The sequence below is a fragment of the Chelonia mydas genome, chromosome 3, assembly GCF_015237465.2.
Source record: "Chelonia mydas isolate rCheMyd1 chromosome 3, rCheMyd1.pri.v2, whole genome shotgun sequence".
In the NCBI taxonomy this organism is placed as follows: Eukaryota; Metazoa; Chordata; order Testudines; family Cheloniidae; genus Chelonia; species Chelonia mydas.
Genome location: NC_057851.1, coordinates 201963979 through 201978146, shown reverse-complemented (window position 1 = coordinate 201978146; position 14168 = coordinate 201963979). Strand labels below are relative to the sequence as shown.

General features: G+C 41.4%; 1 protein-coding gene across 16 annotated transcripts in view; it reads left to right on the top strand.

Moving 5' to 3' along the window:
* Positions 1–14168, top strand: part of BCL2L11 (BCL2 like 11) — a 52359-nt gene that overhangs the window by 17969 nt on the left and 20222 nt on the right. For 8 of the 16 annotated variants that reach the window (XM_043544204.1, XM_043544202.1, XM_043544198.1 and 5 more), the window contains one exon: positions 11172–11284. The exons of 1 other annotated variant lie outside the window; for it this stretch is intronic. In XM_043544204.1, coding sequence (XP_043400139.1) covers positions 11172–11284 — 113 coding nt within the window. Of the gene's footprint in view, positions 1–1253; positions 4183–7243; positions 9491–11171; positions 11285–12780; positions 12884–14168 lie in introns of those variants that run through there. 7 more of the 16 variants (XM_043544206.1, XM_043544205.1, XM_043544195.1 and 4 more) reach the window with 3 other exon arrangements.

Sequence of the window (14168 nt, the reverse complement as noted above, 5' to 3'; positions counted from 1 at the left end):
AAATATGTAATACTTAGATCAGCACCTTCTTGTTGCAGTAGTTGTTTGTCACACTTCCTCCCAGTGAGCTCCTTCTCCAAAGTGGATAGTGTCACATGCCATCCCTTTGAGAGAACAGCCTGTGTTTTTGCTTGTTCGTCCAGCTGCAGTTCAGTGTATCCCGTGGTTTACTGCATTCCCAAAGACAGGAGAGAGAGAAATCCAAGAGATGCCCCACTGGAATGCCTAGGTATCCTTGGCTGTCTCAGATTCATAGCCAAAGACCTAGGAAGGTCTTTCTCATTTTAGAGACATTCCTGTTTGTGTAACTCTAGTCTCTCATTGGGAGATAGAACCATGGACCTGCCCTTTGAGATCAGAATTTCAGAGTTGCAGACAGTAATGGTTAACTCATCTTATACCCCCTTTTCCACCCTTCTGAAGACAAGGTGCTTTTGGGCAACATCGCATTTTTTTGACCGGTATTAATTTGGCCTTTCATCTCAAATGGCCCCCTGCTCTGTTTCTTTGTCCATAGCTACCCTGGGAAACTCAAGTTGTGTGCCTTGTATGTGAAAAGAGCTCTTAGTTACTAGTTATGGTAAAGTAGACCATTTTGCTTACTATTTATTTAGCAGGGTTCTTCACCAAGGACCTCATTGTTAACTAGTCTTCTACAGTGGAGACTTCAGGAATCAGATTATGGGTTTACTTATCCCTCAGCCACACTGACACTTCCGACTCCCTACTACGTTGGAGCCTAGTTGCATATTGGGCTTCTGAAGATAATGATCTGAAGGATAGTTAAATGCAGGGTGAATTATTTATACCTTCAGTCTGTGAAATGTATGTCTCTGAGCACACTTGGGTGAGCCCGAACTGCCAACTGTTGCTTCAAAAAAATTTCCAATGCTGCATGGCTAAGAACGCAACTCCAACACTGCTGTTATGTGGAGGGACTGTGTTTGGGAAGCAGGACTTACTTAGGATAGGTAACTCCTTATTAGCAGATTAAAAAGCCTTTTAGATTCTGCTTTCATGAGCCACAGGCCAGGCTAACTCTGAATTCACTGCATATGCACAAGTAGGGGGAGGACTGATAGGAGGATGGGAAGAGTTTTTTATATAGGTGTTTTTGAATGCCTTTAATAGGGACGTGATTTCTGTTTTTGGTTTATGTATTTGTACATGCACCTCACTATTCAGATTGACTCATTTATTAAATTTGAAATAAATACACTTTGGTTAAAAAGTAAGGGCACATATCTTTACAGGTTCAACAGAACTTCCTCGTCTGTACATTGCATGTATAACACACGCTAGTTTCGTATTGATATTCGTTGTTTGCAAACACAGCTACAAGACCAAAAACAAACAAACAAAAGGTAAGAGCAGGAACACTGATGTCTCCAAGACTGAAGATGTGTTTTTAAAGTATTCATGTATCTGGCTGAGAGATTCCAGAGGGTTAAGTTAGCAAGTTGATGGAAGTACTTTTATAGCTTTGTTGCCTGGGATCTGATAAATGCGAATGGACAGCAAACTCTGAGAGCTTAAGCATTCAGGCACTGGCTGTGTTTCATAAGATTTATTGTTTGTAGTGTTACATTCTACCAGTTGTTTTTAAACACTGTCCTAAATTAAGGTGACTGCTTGGGATTGTAATGCACATGTTTCATCAAGCAAAGGGAATCTTAATAGATTTTCCAAAATGTTAATGGCAAAACTTTTCTCTCCTTTCCTCGGTAACTTTCATTTAATTTCCCAGACACTAGAGCAGTGGTGTCAAACCTCTTCAGCCTGAGGGCCAAACACATTATTTCAGAAAGGTCAGGGAGCCACAGTCAATACTTTGTGGCATGTTTTCTTCCCTGTTCTGCTCCGACTTCACTATTCATGCCCCTCCAAGTTCCCCTGCTGGGATGATCTCCATATGTGGGAAGTTTCCAGTGAATGTAAAGCTGGCATAGTCACTTGCTACATCTCCCTTGGTTGGAGCACATTACAGTCTAGCTACCTGTACATAGCTGGTGTACATCCCTTAGTAGACCACTGAGTTGGCATTACTTAAAGCAGCCCTACTTTGGGCTGGAGAAGAAAATTGGGAACCAGTAACTGGCCATTGGGTCTTAGTTTCTCCTCTTCTGGGCTGCCCTGGGTGGCTGTGTGGGGTAAGGGAGCCATCCTTTGCTAGGTGCACTCCCTTTAGATGGGACTCAGGCAGAGGCAGCTGAGCTGTTAGCAGGATTCTCAGAGCTTAACGGAAGGAAAAGAGCAGCCAGAGCTACTTTCTTCTTCCCCTTGTGATGTAGAAGTCAGCCAGCAGGTGAGCTGTTGAGTAGCTGTGGCAAAGAAGGGAAACCAGCTGCTCAGTGTGCTCCTGGTGAAGTGATGGGAGGCATTTGGGGTGATACCCTTAACTGCATCTCCATAGTGTTTCAAATCAGCGCTCTTGCTCAAACTTAAAAATGGCATGACTTGGGACACGTTTCCAATTATAGTCAAATGGAAACTTTCTTTTTAACACAGTCCCCCTCCAAGAGCACAGCTGTCCCAGATCCACAAGATCTGGGCTGTGCCTGGGAACCAGTCCCTTGGGAGTGGCCCCTTTATTGTGCTGAACCTCAAGGAACCACACAATTCCACAAGGGCAGGCTCGTGGCCTCCCTGACTCCAAAACTGGGCGTTTGGGCAAAAGCTGTCCCTGTTTCTCTCCTTGTAGCCTGTCCAGCCGATCCAGACTCCTGCATGGGACTTGTTCTGCCCCTTCAGGGCACAATGCTCACAGTAAGTGTTTGCAGCAGCATCACAGCCTTGTCAAAACAAGATAATTTATTAGTCACCTGGCATACAGAACCTGACCATGCTGAGGCTAGCCTAGAGAAGCTGAGGCTAGCCTAGAGAAGCAAAGGCGAAGCCAGAGGTTAGACTGGCTATGAGCCATGCTGCTCTAGCAACCATCTTTGATTCCTCTCGGTCTCCCTTTCGTTGTGTTAGTCCCATGTGAGAGCTCCCCTGTTCCTCTGAGTTCCATTCTTAACACAGCCACAGCATGTAACACCTTTCCCCTTTGTTCTCCAGCTCAGGACTTGCTCTGGTTCTCTACAGAGAGGTGGAGGGAAATCATCCTTTTGGCTGTTGTTTGCTAAGAGTGAATGTCTTGGTCATTGGGGTTTCTATTGTCTCTTCCGGATCCTCCAATCAGATATGTCAACTTTATTCAGCTTGGTTGGAAACGAGTTATTAACAGTCTGCTATGTGAGTCAAACACCTTATCTCTTCCTGATACACACCAGGTATGTCTACACGCTGCTATAGTATGTTAAGTGTAGACGCTTCCTGCGCCGACAGGGAGTTCTCCCATAGAATCCTAGAATACCAGGGTTGGAAGGGACCTCAGGAGATCATCTAGCCCAAGCCCCCGCTCAAAGCAGGACAAATCCCCAATTTTTGCCCCAGATCCCAAATGGCCCCCCTCAAGGATTGAACTCACAACCCTGGGTTTAGCAGGCCAATGCTCAAACCACTGAGCTATCCCTCTCCCCCCACCAGTGAAGGTAATCCATCGTCCTGAGAGGCAATTGCTAGGTCAGTTGAAGAATTCTTCTGTCGACCTAGCACCATCTACACTGCGGTTAGGTCAGTAGTGTAGCTACGTCTCTCGGGGGTGTTAATTTTTCAAGCTATACGGATATAATTTCCTTGTGGAGAGCAGCCCTCAGTACATAGTAATGCAAAGCCCCGAGGGAAACAGAGGCATGCATAGGAATCCTAAACATACCAATATTCCCACATTCATCACGACAGCTTAAAGCTGTGAGGGCCACATATTGGACATCACTGGACGAGTGGCCTGTATTAATGGGGGTGAAGAAGGGGCTGTTAGAAGAAAACCCTACTATGTGGTTTCTTCACTCAGCTAAGGTTCTTTCTTAACCTCAGTGCTTATTTAAAAACAGCAAAAATAAATATCTATAAAATGTTAGTTTGTTACCTAATAGGTCCCCCTGAGTTGAAAATAGCTTGTATCTGTTGCAGTGAAACTGAGTGTTACGTAAAAACAAAACAAAAAGACCAAGATTGAGGAAGAAGAGCCTGAATGTGGTATGTGTAGATTGTGGGGAGAACGTAAGGTAAACTGTAAACAGATGTGACGTTGATATTTGTTCTGTGCTTTCTAACAGAAGCTGGTGCCTTATGGAAAACAGACATACTGTGTATGTATTTTTTGTCTCCTTTTGCATAGGGACACTTTGTAATAAACAAGATTTCTGCTTCTCTAAATGGTGTGCTCCTGTTGCTTATTCCTCACCTGAAGTCATAGGCATTTTCTGATCTGATCCTTTCTCATCACAGCAATGATTTTTCATGTCAGGAATCAATTATATGCAGAATAAGCAGGAGCATATGAGTTCTTAAATGATTGTCTTGTTTGCATTTGTGTACATGAGGTTTGATTTGTTTTTTTTTTTTAAAGGGGCACTAAAAAGATCAGACATACAGGTGTGAACAGTGTTCCTCCAAGTGTCTCCATAAGTTGTCTGTTGGCCTTAGATCTGTTGGAAAACAAGAATTGTTATCCAAATCCTGGGCCAGTGCTTACATGGCAGTAAGGGACCCAATAGCTTTGCAGGTGTGGGCCCTAGGGCTTATCCAAGCAGATAAGCTAAGCAGCATGAGTTAGGGTGTGAATTAAAATGATGTAAATTTACACTGGCAATTAAAATTACACTGGTTAATTCCCCTGCGGGCACTGTTATTCCGGCATGATGATGTCTGCCTTTGGGGTTTTTTTATGTTGCTTTGGAAGTGGTTTCTGCTAAGTCAAAAAAGCCACTCTTATCCTGGAGTAAGAGTGCCCACACGATTGAGTTATATCAGCATAACTGGAAAAACCCCCTGTGTACATGAGCTCTTAGAGGAGAAGTGCTCAGTGCCAGCTTCAGAAAGTTGCATGGGTAAACATTTATTTTGCAGAAAACGGAATATCTTGTTACCTGTTGGTGGGTGATCCGATGAATGTCCAATTTCTGAATATTGTAAGTGGGGACAATATTTTCATGAGTCTGGGTTTTTTGGTTTTTGTTTTTTGATGATCGGATGCCAGTTTCTTGGGGAATAGGTTACTTTTTCTCCCCTCCCCCCCCCACCAACAATGGATGCACTCTGTGATTTAGAGTACTGAAGTGTGTCATGATATGACTAGTACTGCTCCTGTGTGATGATGGTGAAAGTTATTCGGTGGCTAGCAAGTGTTAAATTAATGTTGAGAGTTTATTTCTGCCTGCTTGCGTGGCTAATTATGACTTGACACTTCTGATTTTGTGATTTGGCAGCACCACAGAAAGTCCTTTCTGAAAACCTCAGATTGATTTCACTCTCAGCCACCTAACCATGATACTAATTTCTTGAATTGCTGAGCTTTTATCATTTGAAGCCTATATAAAGGCTCATAACACATCCTCTTACGGGAGAACGTTGGAACAGAGGGACGTATGTTCTTTCTCCCATTAACTTTTTATTGTTCCATTAATGCCCCTTTTTAAAGTGGTTTTAGACTAAAACAGTGTGTTTGGTTTTTGTTTCCCTTACCTCCCAACCCCCTTTCTCCCACTCCAGTTTCTTTTAATGTGGTTATTATGTAGTTGATTAAAAACGTCGTAACATGAGGCTATCTGAACTACATGTTTTAATGCTGGGCTGAAAAGTTGATTTTCTGTATGTAGCATTGAGAAACTTTACATTAGTTTAGTTGTAACTTCTTCTGGGGAAGACAATTGCCTAGGTCAGTTGGGCTCATTTAGGTTGGTTTTTGTTCTCCTCCACATCCTCCTTTGCGTTGTTTTCCCAGTTCCAAAATGTTCCCATCAAATATCATGAGGACTTTATTCATTTTGTTAGCTGCTGAATTTCACTCAGTAAATTTGTGCCTGATAAAACCTTCACAATGAAGGTTGATTGGTACTAGTCTATCACTACTGCGGCTTGAAAACAAAATATATATCTGAGCAAGCAAATAATAGTTTGGCTCAAAAATCAATTTTCCAGCAAGACCGGAGCCAGACACTTACTTAGGTGATTGTCCCTCCTCCTCCCACTTTTTTACTGCCTTACTAATCCTTTGAATATTTTTAGATTGAAAGCTATGTGTATTCCCTTGTGATTCCTTTTAGGTTTTTTTTAGCCAAGTTTGTGAAGTACTCTGTTAAAAAAGTGTTGTCATGCTTCTTAGAGTCTGAGTGTATACTTCCAGTTAATATATCTTATGTCAGTGTGATGCTCTACCCGAGGCACTCAGAACTCTCTCTGCCTCAGCACGGGAGAGCTGTGCTGGAGGTTAGACAGTGTCAGGGCCCTGCTACACCAGTCTGTCTGCCTGCCTCACCAGCAACCTCCAGTTCCAGAGTTCCCCAGAGACTTCTCTGTGCAGCATCCAGTCCCTCTCACTGGACACTCTCAGAAATTAAGTTTGCTGCCTGCAAAGAGGCAGTGTACACACTAGCCTGGCTCCGTGAGGCTACACACTCTACATTAAAACACAGCACTGAGATGATTTATAGTAAAACTAAGAGTAAGTTTATTAATAAAGAACATAGGTTTAAGTTATACTAAGCAGAGATAACAGAAAATAGTTGAAAGCAAAACAAAACATGCTTTCTAAAACTTAATTCTAGCAAGTTATCTTTGCCTAAAATAGTTTCTTACTTACATCAAGCTACCAGCATCTCCAGCCCTCTAGGAGGCAAGAGGATCCAATGTTCACAGACTCAAAGGTTGCTGTTCCCTTTGTCCCCTATGTGATGGATAACCAGAATTTCTTTTTGCTCCCCTTATATTTCCCAGAGTCCATTGTCTTTGTCTTAGGAGCCAAGAAAACCACCTGGGGGTTCAGACTCTGGTGAGCTCACCAAGCTGTTTCTTCCACTGCTTGATTGCTTTGGTTACCTCATATGTAAATGTACTTTCATTGTGTATGGCTTACAAAACTTGCCCCAGATATGTAAATTCAGTCCTGTGTCTAAGGCAGGCTTGTCTAGCCTCTGCCTCCAAAACATATTTTAAGAACATATTTCCAGCACACACAACTTTTTATCCACATCCCTTATTGCATCACTCAGTGATATTCATGACCAGTGTCTCACCAGTTTTTGTACTGTCTTACTCAATGCACTTTTATAGTACAATAATATTGTATACAATGAGTTAATTCAGTTGCTTATTCTTTGGGGTTCAGATCACCCATTCTCTGTCCCGGGGTGCCTAGACCCAGATTGTAACAATCAGCATAGATCTGCTTTCCAACGTGGCATGCACCAAACTGTCTGTTAAAAGATGATCATTTCTCTCACTGTGTTTCAGAATTGCGATTTTATGTTCACTTTAAAATCTGTTTCTTAAAATGAGTAACGAAGCTGTCAACTATATATTTTTTTTAAAATGTGAAAGTAATGTATTGGCACGCTTTTAGCAGCCAATGCTCCCCCCCCCCCCCCATCTAGTTTTTCTATTATAATGCTTGATAAAAGGAAGAAGTTAAAATTCTGTAACTAAGGGGAATTGTTCTTTAGTTTGTGCAGTAATAATATATTCCCAGATATAAATAAACATCCCTCCCCCAAAACCTCACAATGTACTTTAACTTCTAGGTTGACAAAAATGAGATTTTTCTTCATTTTTGGACATTTTGGTATTATTTGACCTAAAAGCCTAAAACTGTTGTCTTGATGGATTAAAAGAGAAAGTTGTAGAGGTGTCCTCCAACAGGCAAAGAAACCAATTAAATGTGGTTCTACTCAGCAAAGTGACTGGGGAAAATGGCACAGTAATCAGTAGATCTTCACTCTGTATGCATTGAGTTCCTTGTGATCACTTTAGTGATGCTATATGTTTTTGCTGCTTCATACTAATGATAGGCTTGTAGAAACAAGCTATGGGAAAGCGAGTTAGTTTTTGTTCTGTTTCACACACCACTCAGAGAACAGCTAACAAACTGCAGAGCCAATTCTGCCCTGATACACCTTGATTCTGCTCCCAGAAAACAGGGTTGCACAGGTGTGTCAGAAAACAAAATTTGGCCTGTGCCATCTTTTACTAGTATCTAATGGCTGAGCCAGAAAGAAGCCAGCTTGATTTTGAGATTCCATTTCAGTTTGCAGGACTTATCAGTAAGTAAAATGTTTGTTTTTCCTTGTAAGCAAAGCACATTTGAATTGGGAATCATTAAAATACTAAAAATACTAAAATACTACAAATTACAATAATTAAAATACTAAAAATTACAATCCCGGGATGCTGTTTTCACAGTATCCCTTTGTCAGATTTGAACCACACTTTCAGAGTTTAGGAGGAGAGTGCACTTTCTTCATTTTTCTTCATTGCTTACACATTTGGGCTGTTCAAAATAATAGGATTTTTTAAATATATTTTGAGTTTTAAAACAAAAGGCTGTTGCTAACCATGTTTTTAGGAAACCAGTTTCTCTTTTAAAACAGTGCCATTGTCATATGGTGTAATGCATGATTTACAGGAAGGGAGAACCTCTGATTATTGCTCACAACTAGGGCACCTCTCTCCCAAACTGGCAGCTGCACTTCTGACAGGGTAGAGCTCTGGTAGGCATTGATATCTAGGCAAGTGGCTCAGGTCCTTCTGGTGTCTTGGAAGCCATCTGTCAGAAGGCCCTGAAATTTGAAACGCAGGAAGTTTGTGGTGCATTCAGGCCCAAGTCAGCTCCTGATTTTTATTCTTCCCCTTCCACACACATGGAGAGACTGCTTACCTGCCTCCTGATGTAAAGGCCAGCTCCATCCACGTACATTTGGCAGCTATTTTAGCCTGTCGTGAACCGATTCAAAGGAGACCAGTGCCCAGTGATGTGGGAGATGAGGCTCTCAAAATAAGCCAGTTAGAGGCTTAGAAGATCCTTGTTGTCAGGTTGAGGCAGTGTTTGACATTTGAAACCTCATGTTAAACAGCTCCCAGCGTTAGGGGAGAATGACGTCACTCTGACAAAGCTGATGGAAGTTTCTTTCGAGCCATTCAGTTCCCGTGAGCTCAATTATCTCGCATGGAAGGTTGCTTTCTTGCTGGGAGTCCTTTCAGCTCACAGGCGGAAGTGAGCTTCAGGCTGTTGTGACCGATCCAGTTTACACCAGGTTTAAGGTGGTGCTGTGGAATCATTGAAGAATCCTCCCCACAGTGGTCTGAGAGTTCCACTCCATTAAGTTTGTCGTCCTGCCAACATTTCTGTCGTGCCTTCTTTTCCCTTCCCCATGAGGCCCTTCTCCATGTGCTCAGTGTCAAAAGGTCTATGGGGCGCAGAGTTTCATTTGGGGCAGACTAAAGCCCTTAGGAAGCCCACTCAACTGCTTGCTGTTTTTCACACCAATCAGTGTGGGCAGTGTGGTAATAGTGTCTGACTTCTTTTTATAGCTTGGCCGGCCAGAAGCTAGAAGACTGTAAGAACATAAAAATGGCCATACTGGGTCAGATCAATGGCCTTTGTAGCCTAATAGCCTGTTTTCTGACAGTGTTCGGTGCCAGATGCTTCGGAGGGAACAAACAGAACGTGCCAGTTATTCAGTGAGCCATCCCCAGTCGTCCAGTCCCAGCTTCTGGCAGTCCGAAGTTTAAGGAGCCTCAGAACATCGAGTTGATCCCTGATCATCTTGGCTACTAGCCATTGATGGACCTATCATCCATGAAGTTACCTAATTCTTTGTTGAACCCAGTTATACTTTTGGCCTTCACAACATCCCCTGGCAGTGAGTTCCACTGGTTAACTGCATTTCTTTAAGAAGTGCTTCCTTATGTTTGTTTTAAACCTGCTGCTTGTTTCATTGGGTGACTCCTGGTTCTTGTGTTCTGGGAAGGGGGTAAATATACTTCCTTATTCGCTTTCTCTAAACCATTCATGATTTTATAGACCTTTATCATCTCCCCCCCCCAGCAGTCGTCTCTTTTCCAAGCTCATCAGTCCCAGACTTTTTAATCTCTCCTTGGATGGTAGCTGTTTCTTAACCCCAAACATTTTCATTGACCACCTCTGTACTTTTCTCATTTCTAATGCATCTTTTTTGAGATGGGTTGACCAGAACTGCATGCAGTATTCAAGGTGTGGGGGCACCATGGATTTATACCAGTGATACTCAGACCCTTAGTGGTTCAGAAGCCATATTTGTGATCAGCATTACCCAAAAGAGCCACAGCACTGTGAATTCATTGTTTCATTTACTATAGTACTATATAGTTGTATTTAAACAGTATGAGGGGAAATATTTAGTGTGTGTATATATTTTTTTCTCACAGCAAAATGACTGACCAAGTATTTTATCAACTACAATTGGTTAATAACATAGTAAAAGCATCCTGATTAGTTAATAACTTAGGTTAATAATTAAATCACACGGTGTTTTATCTGTTGTGCTGCAAAGAGCAGCAGGAGACACATTAAAGAATATCTTGTGGCTTGGCTTGTGAGCCTCAGTCTCAATATCACCTATATATATGATATTATGATATCTTCCATCTTAGTATCTGTCCCTTTCCTAATGGTTCCTCACATTCTGTTAGCATTTTTGACTGCCACTGCATACAGAGCAGATGTTTTCAGAGAACTATCCATAATGACCCCCATCATTTGTATGTATAATTGGAATTATGCAGTACTCTGCCTTTATCAACATTGAATTTCATCTGCCATTTTGTTGCCCAGTCACCCAATTTTGTGAGATCCCTTGTAACTCTTATTTTGTGAGCTTCACCTTCTGTTCAAGGAAAGGAACTGACTTTAGAGGGCAGTAGTTACGCCTCTGTGGGTGGCATGCAAAGGTTAGTATGAGTCTGGCTCATGCTTTACCTTACTCCTGCTGCCCTCAGATCAAAATTATAAGAGCTGTGGCAGATCCACCTGTGTCATACTAGAAAGCTAAGACCCAAGAGTGAGAACTCTGATTACCTGGTATTTTCAGAGAAGCAGAATTGCAGGTAAATAATTTTCTCTTGCTGTCTTATGCAGCTTCCAGTGATTGTACTCTTAGGTTTTTCGTTGTTAAAAAAACTGCATTCACAAAAATTGAGTCCACAAATTTTGGACAGAATAAGTTCAATAGATTTTTTTTCCCATTGTACGTTAATTTCAACAAGTAACTTTTGGAAATTTCAAAGTACTCTTCATTTTTGTTCTGATGCAGCTTCCAGGTGGGAGTCTCCCTCAATACGTGAAGACATGCAGCCAGAAATATGGATTGCACAGGAACTGCGGCGTATTGGAGATGAGTTTAATGCTTCCTATTGCCCAAGAAGGGTAACTTTATTTTTTTTATTTATTTTTTTTTTAATTTTCTGTTTCCTTACATGCAGACTTTGAAAGGGAAAGGTTTATAACTTCTGGAAATATGTCTTTGTTGCAAATGTTTCATGTTCCTAAATGTACAGAGATGTGCATAACATACACGTTTGTGTATATGTGGGTAATACTTACCTTATGGTAAGTCATGACTCCATAGTGAAGGTTATTTTGAATTTTTCACTTCTCTGTGAAGTATACAGTGTATCTTCCCCTAATTTAAAGTACCCAGAGCCATCAAAATGCTTTCAAACATGTCTAAGTGCTTTGCTGGATCAAGACTATAATCTGTGAGTTAAAATTGTGTGTGGGGAGGGGGGCGTTTAGACTTTTCAGGTGAATCTGCAAATTTAGTTTGAGTTAAAACTCGTTAAAACTGGGCATTTTAAGAAACTTGCTCTGGTGACTCTTGCTTTACTTTTACTCATTTATCTAAAACATCACTGCTCCCACAAACCCCGAACTATGCACATACCCACAGGCTGAGAATCTCTCAGACAGAGATTGCTTTTCATATTTTTAAAATAATGCAACAGTTTTTGTTTCTGTGTTGTGATGTGGCTGGAGAAATATTTTAGATGCTGAATGGATGATCCAGCAGCATCATATTTAATTTAAAGATATCTCTTGTTACTTCTCCTGCATGTCCCCCCTCACAGCCAGTTGCCCCCAAGGTCGCCCCAAATGCTGCTCCTCATTCCCCAGGCACATTCTTGCTCCTCCTCTGCTCTTATGAGGGGTGGGCAGCCATATGTGGGATGCCTGTGGGGCAAACAGCAAGGGTGTGGGGACATGGGCGGTGAGTGGAGATGTAGGGACTGAGATGGAACAGTTCTGAGTCAGTCGGTTACCTCAGTGCTGAGGTGGCAGTCCTTGGACTTTCGTCACTGCTCCCTTGGCACTCCAGCACAGCCCTGCTCTGACCTAGGCACCCTCTACAGACATGTGCTTCCCTGCACACAACTCTGCTCCCCTTCTGCAGTGTGTTTTGAAACTTTTTTTATCTTATTTTTCAGTCTTAAAATATACTGGTACTATTTTTAAAATAGCATATAAAATTGTAATGCTGTAAAATTCTGCCTTTATGTATATGAGGCAAAGTGGATAGAATTGAAATTACAAATTAATCCTAAAACTAAGCTAACAATTGTTTTTTAGAAGGAATTAAGTCAAAAAGTGATTGACTCGGCTTTACAATATTTATTCTACACTGCTTGCATGTTTATACATGCAATTTCTAGCCATTAACTTGTCCTTCCTCTCTTTTGAGAGGAGAACGACACTAAGCACAAGTGTCGCTAGGTCATAATCATAAAGTTTAAGGCCAGCAGGGACCACCAGATCATTACGCTGACCTGTATATCACAGGTCAGTAACCCCCATGCTAAACCCAACAAGCATAATTAGACCAAAGTGTTACAGTCCTCAGCAGACTAACCTGCTGTGTGCCACAGGCTGAGAACAGCGGAGACAGGTGCACCAGTACCCATGGTCCCTATCGATTAAGTGAGAGATGAGACGTTAACTGCTTGGATTTTTAACTGACTTCCATGAATGGTAAGTCAGTGACACAAGATTATTCTATTTTTTTTTTTGATAAAGAGAATCCATACAGTACTTGTCCTTGACTTTCATTTTGGGGGCTTTCAACTGTCTCAATCTCAGTGCAACCTGTTCTTCTCCCAAGCTGCTTCTTGACTCCATCGGCCCTGTTCACTGTTATCTCTTCTGTGTCGTCTAGTTCTCTGTACGCTATTATTTCTCTCCTGATGTTGCTAATACTTTGTGTGAGTACTGAGTTTAGCAGCATATACTACAGCTGCATTAACATAGTCTGAAGAAAAATCTTTTCCTAAGTATTTTAATTGTTTTTTCTTTCTTTTTGTTAATGGAACAAGCTGACAGAAAAGGCTTGCTTGCTTATTTCCTGGATGATCCTATCCCTGTTGGGGAAGGGAGATTCCCTTTCCCTAAGTCAATTTTACATAAAAGAGCTAATGGAGTCCTAGATCCACCCACTGGAGAATTCTGCCTGGCACAAGGGATGTTACATGTGATATTCTGTGACGTGTTGTCTGATGCTCTCATTTTTCTTTGAGATTTATGCACTGGTGGAATGTGTTTTGAAGTCGTTGCTGTTGACTTCTTTTCACTATAGGTTTCCTACGTCTCACTGGATATAGTGCTACATTATATAATACCTCTCCTTTGATTGTTGTTAGAATCAGATCTTGAACAAGAACATTCACAGGATGCATTCATGCTACACTGTTTGTCATCCTATCTTCTGGCTTCCCATAAAACTTATTGTGTGGTCCCCACAGTATGAATTCAACACTGTTTTGAAAATTTAGCCAAAACAATTAAATAGAAATATTGTTCAAAGGTAGCTGACTCAAGGCTGATGTCCTAATTGTGCGTGGTAAATATTTTATATTCATTTTTATGGTATGACCTAAGCTGTACTGTACAATGAGCTAGAATCGGACTTCCAAGTTTAACTCATGGTTAAAAACACATAGTAGAGAGTTTTTTAACTTGCAAACTAGAAAAGCTGTGTTTCCTGTACATGCCAAACTTTTCACAGACAGTGAAGGCATTAATATAAATGAACATAAAAATGATTCTTCTAGTGGTCCAGTTGTATGGATTCAAATGCAACAGGTTCTTAGCGCTGGAGCTAAAAGTTCATATTTGGGAAAACAATATCTGAAATAGATATTTTGACATTGAAGGATTCATGGGTAATGATTCAATGCCATGAAAATGTAAAACTCCTTTTTATATGCAGTCTTGTTTTAGCCATGTTGGTTCTGGGATATTAGACCAGATGGGTGAGGGA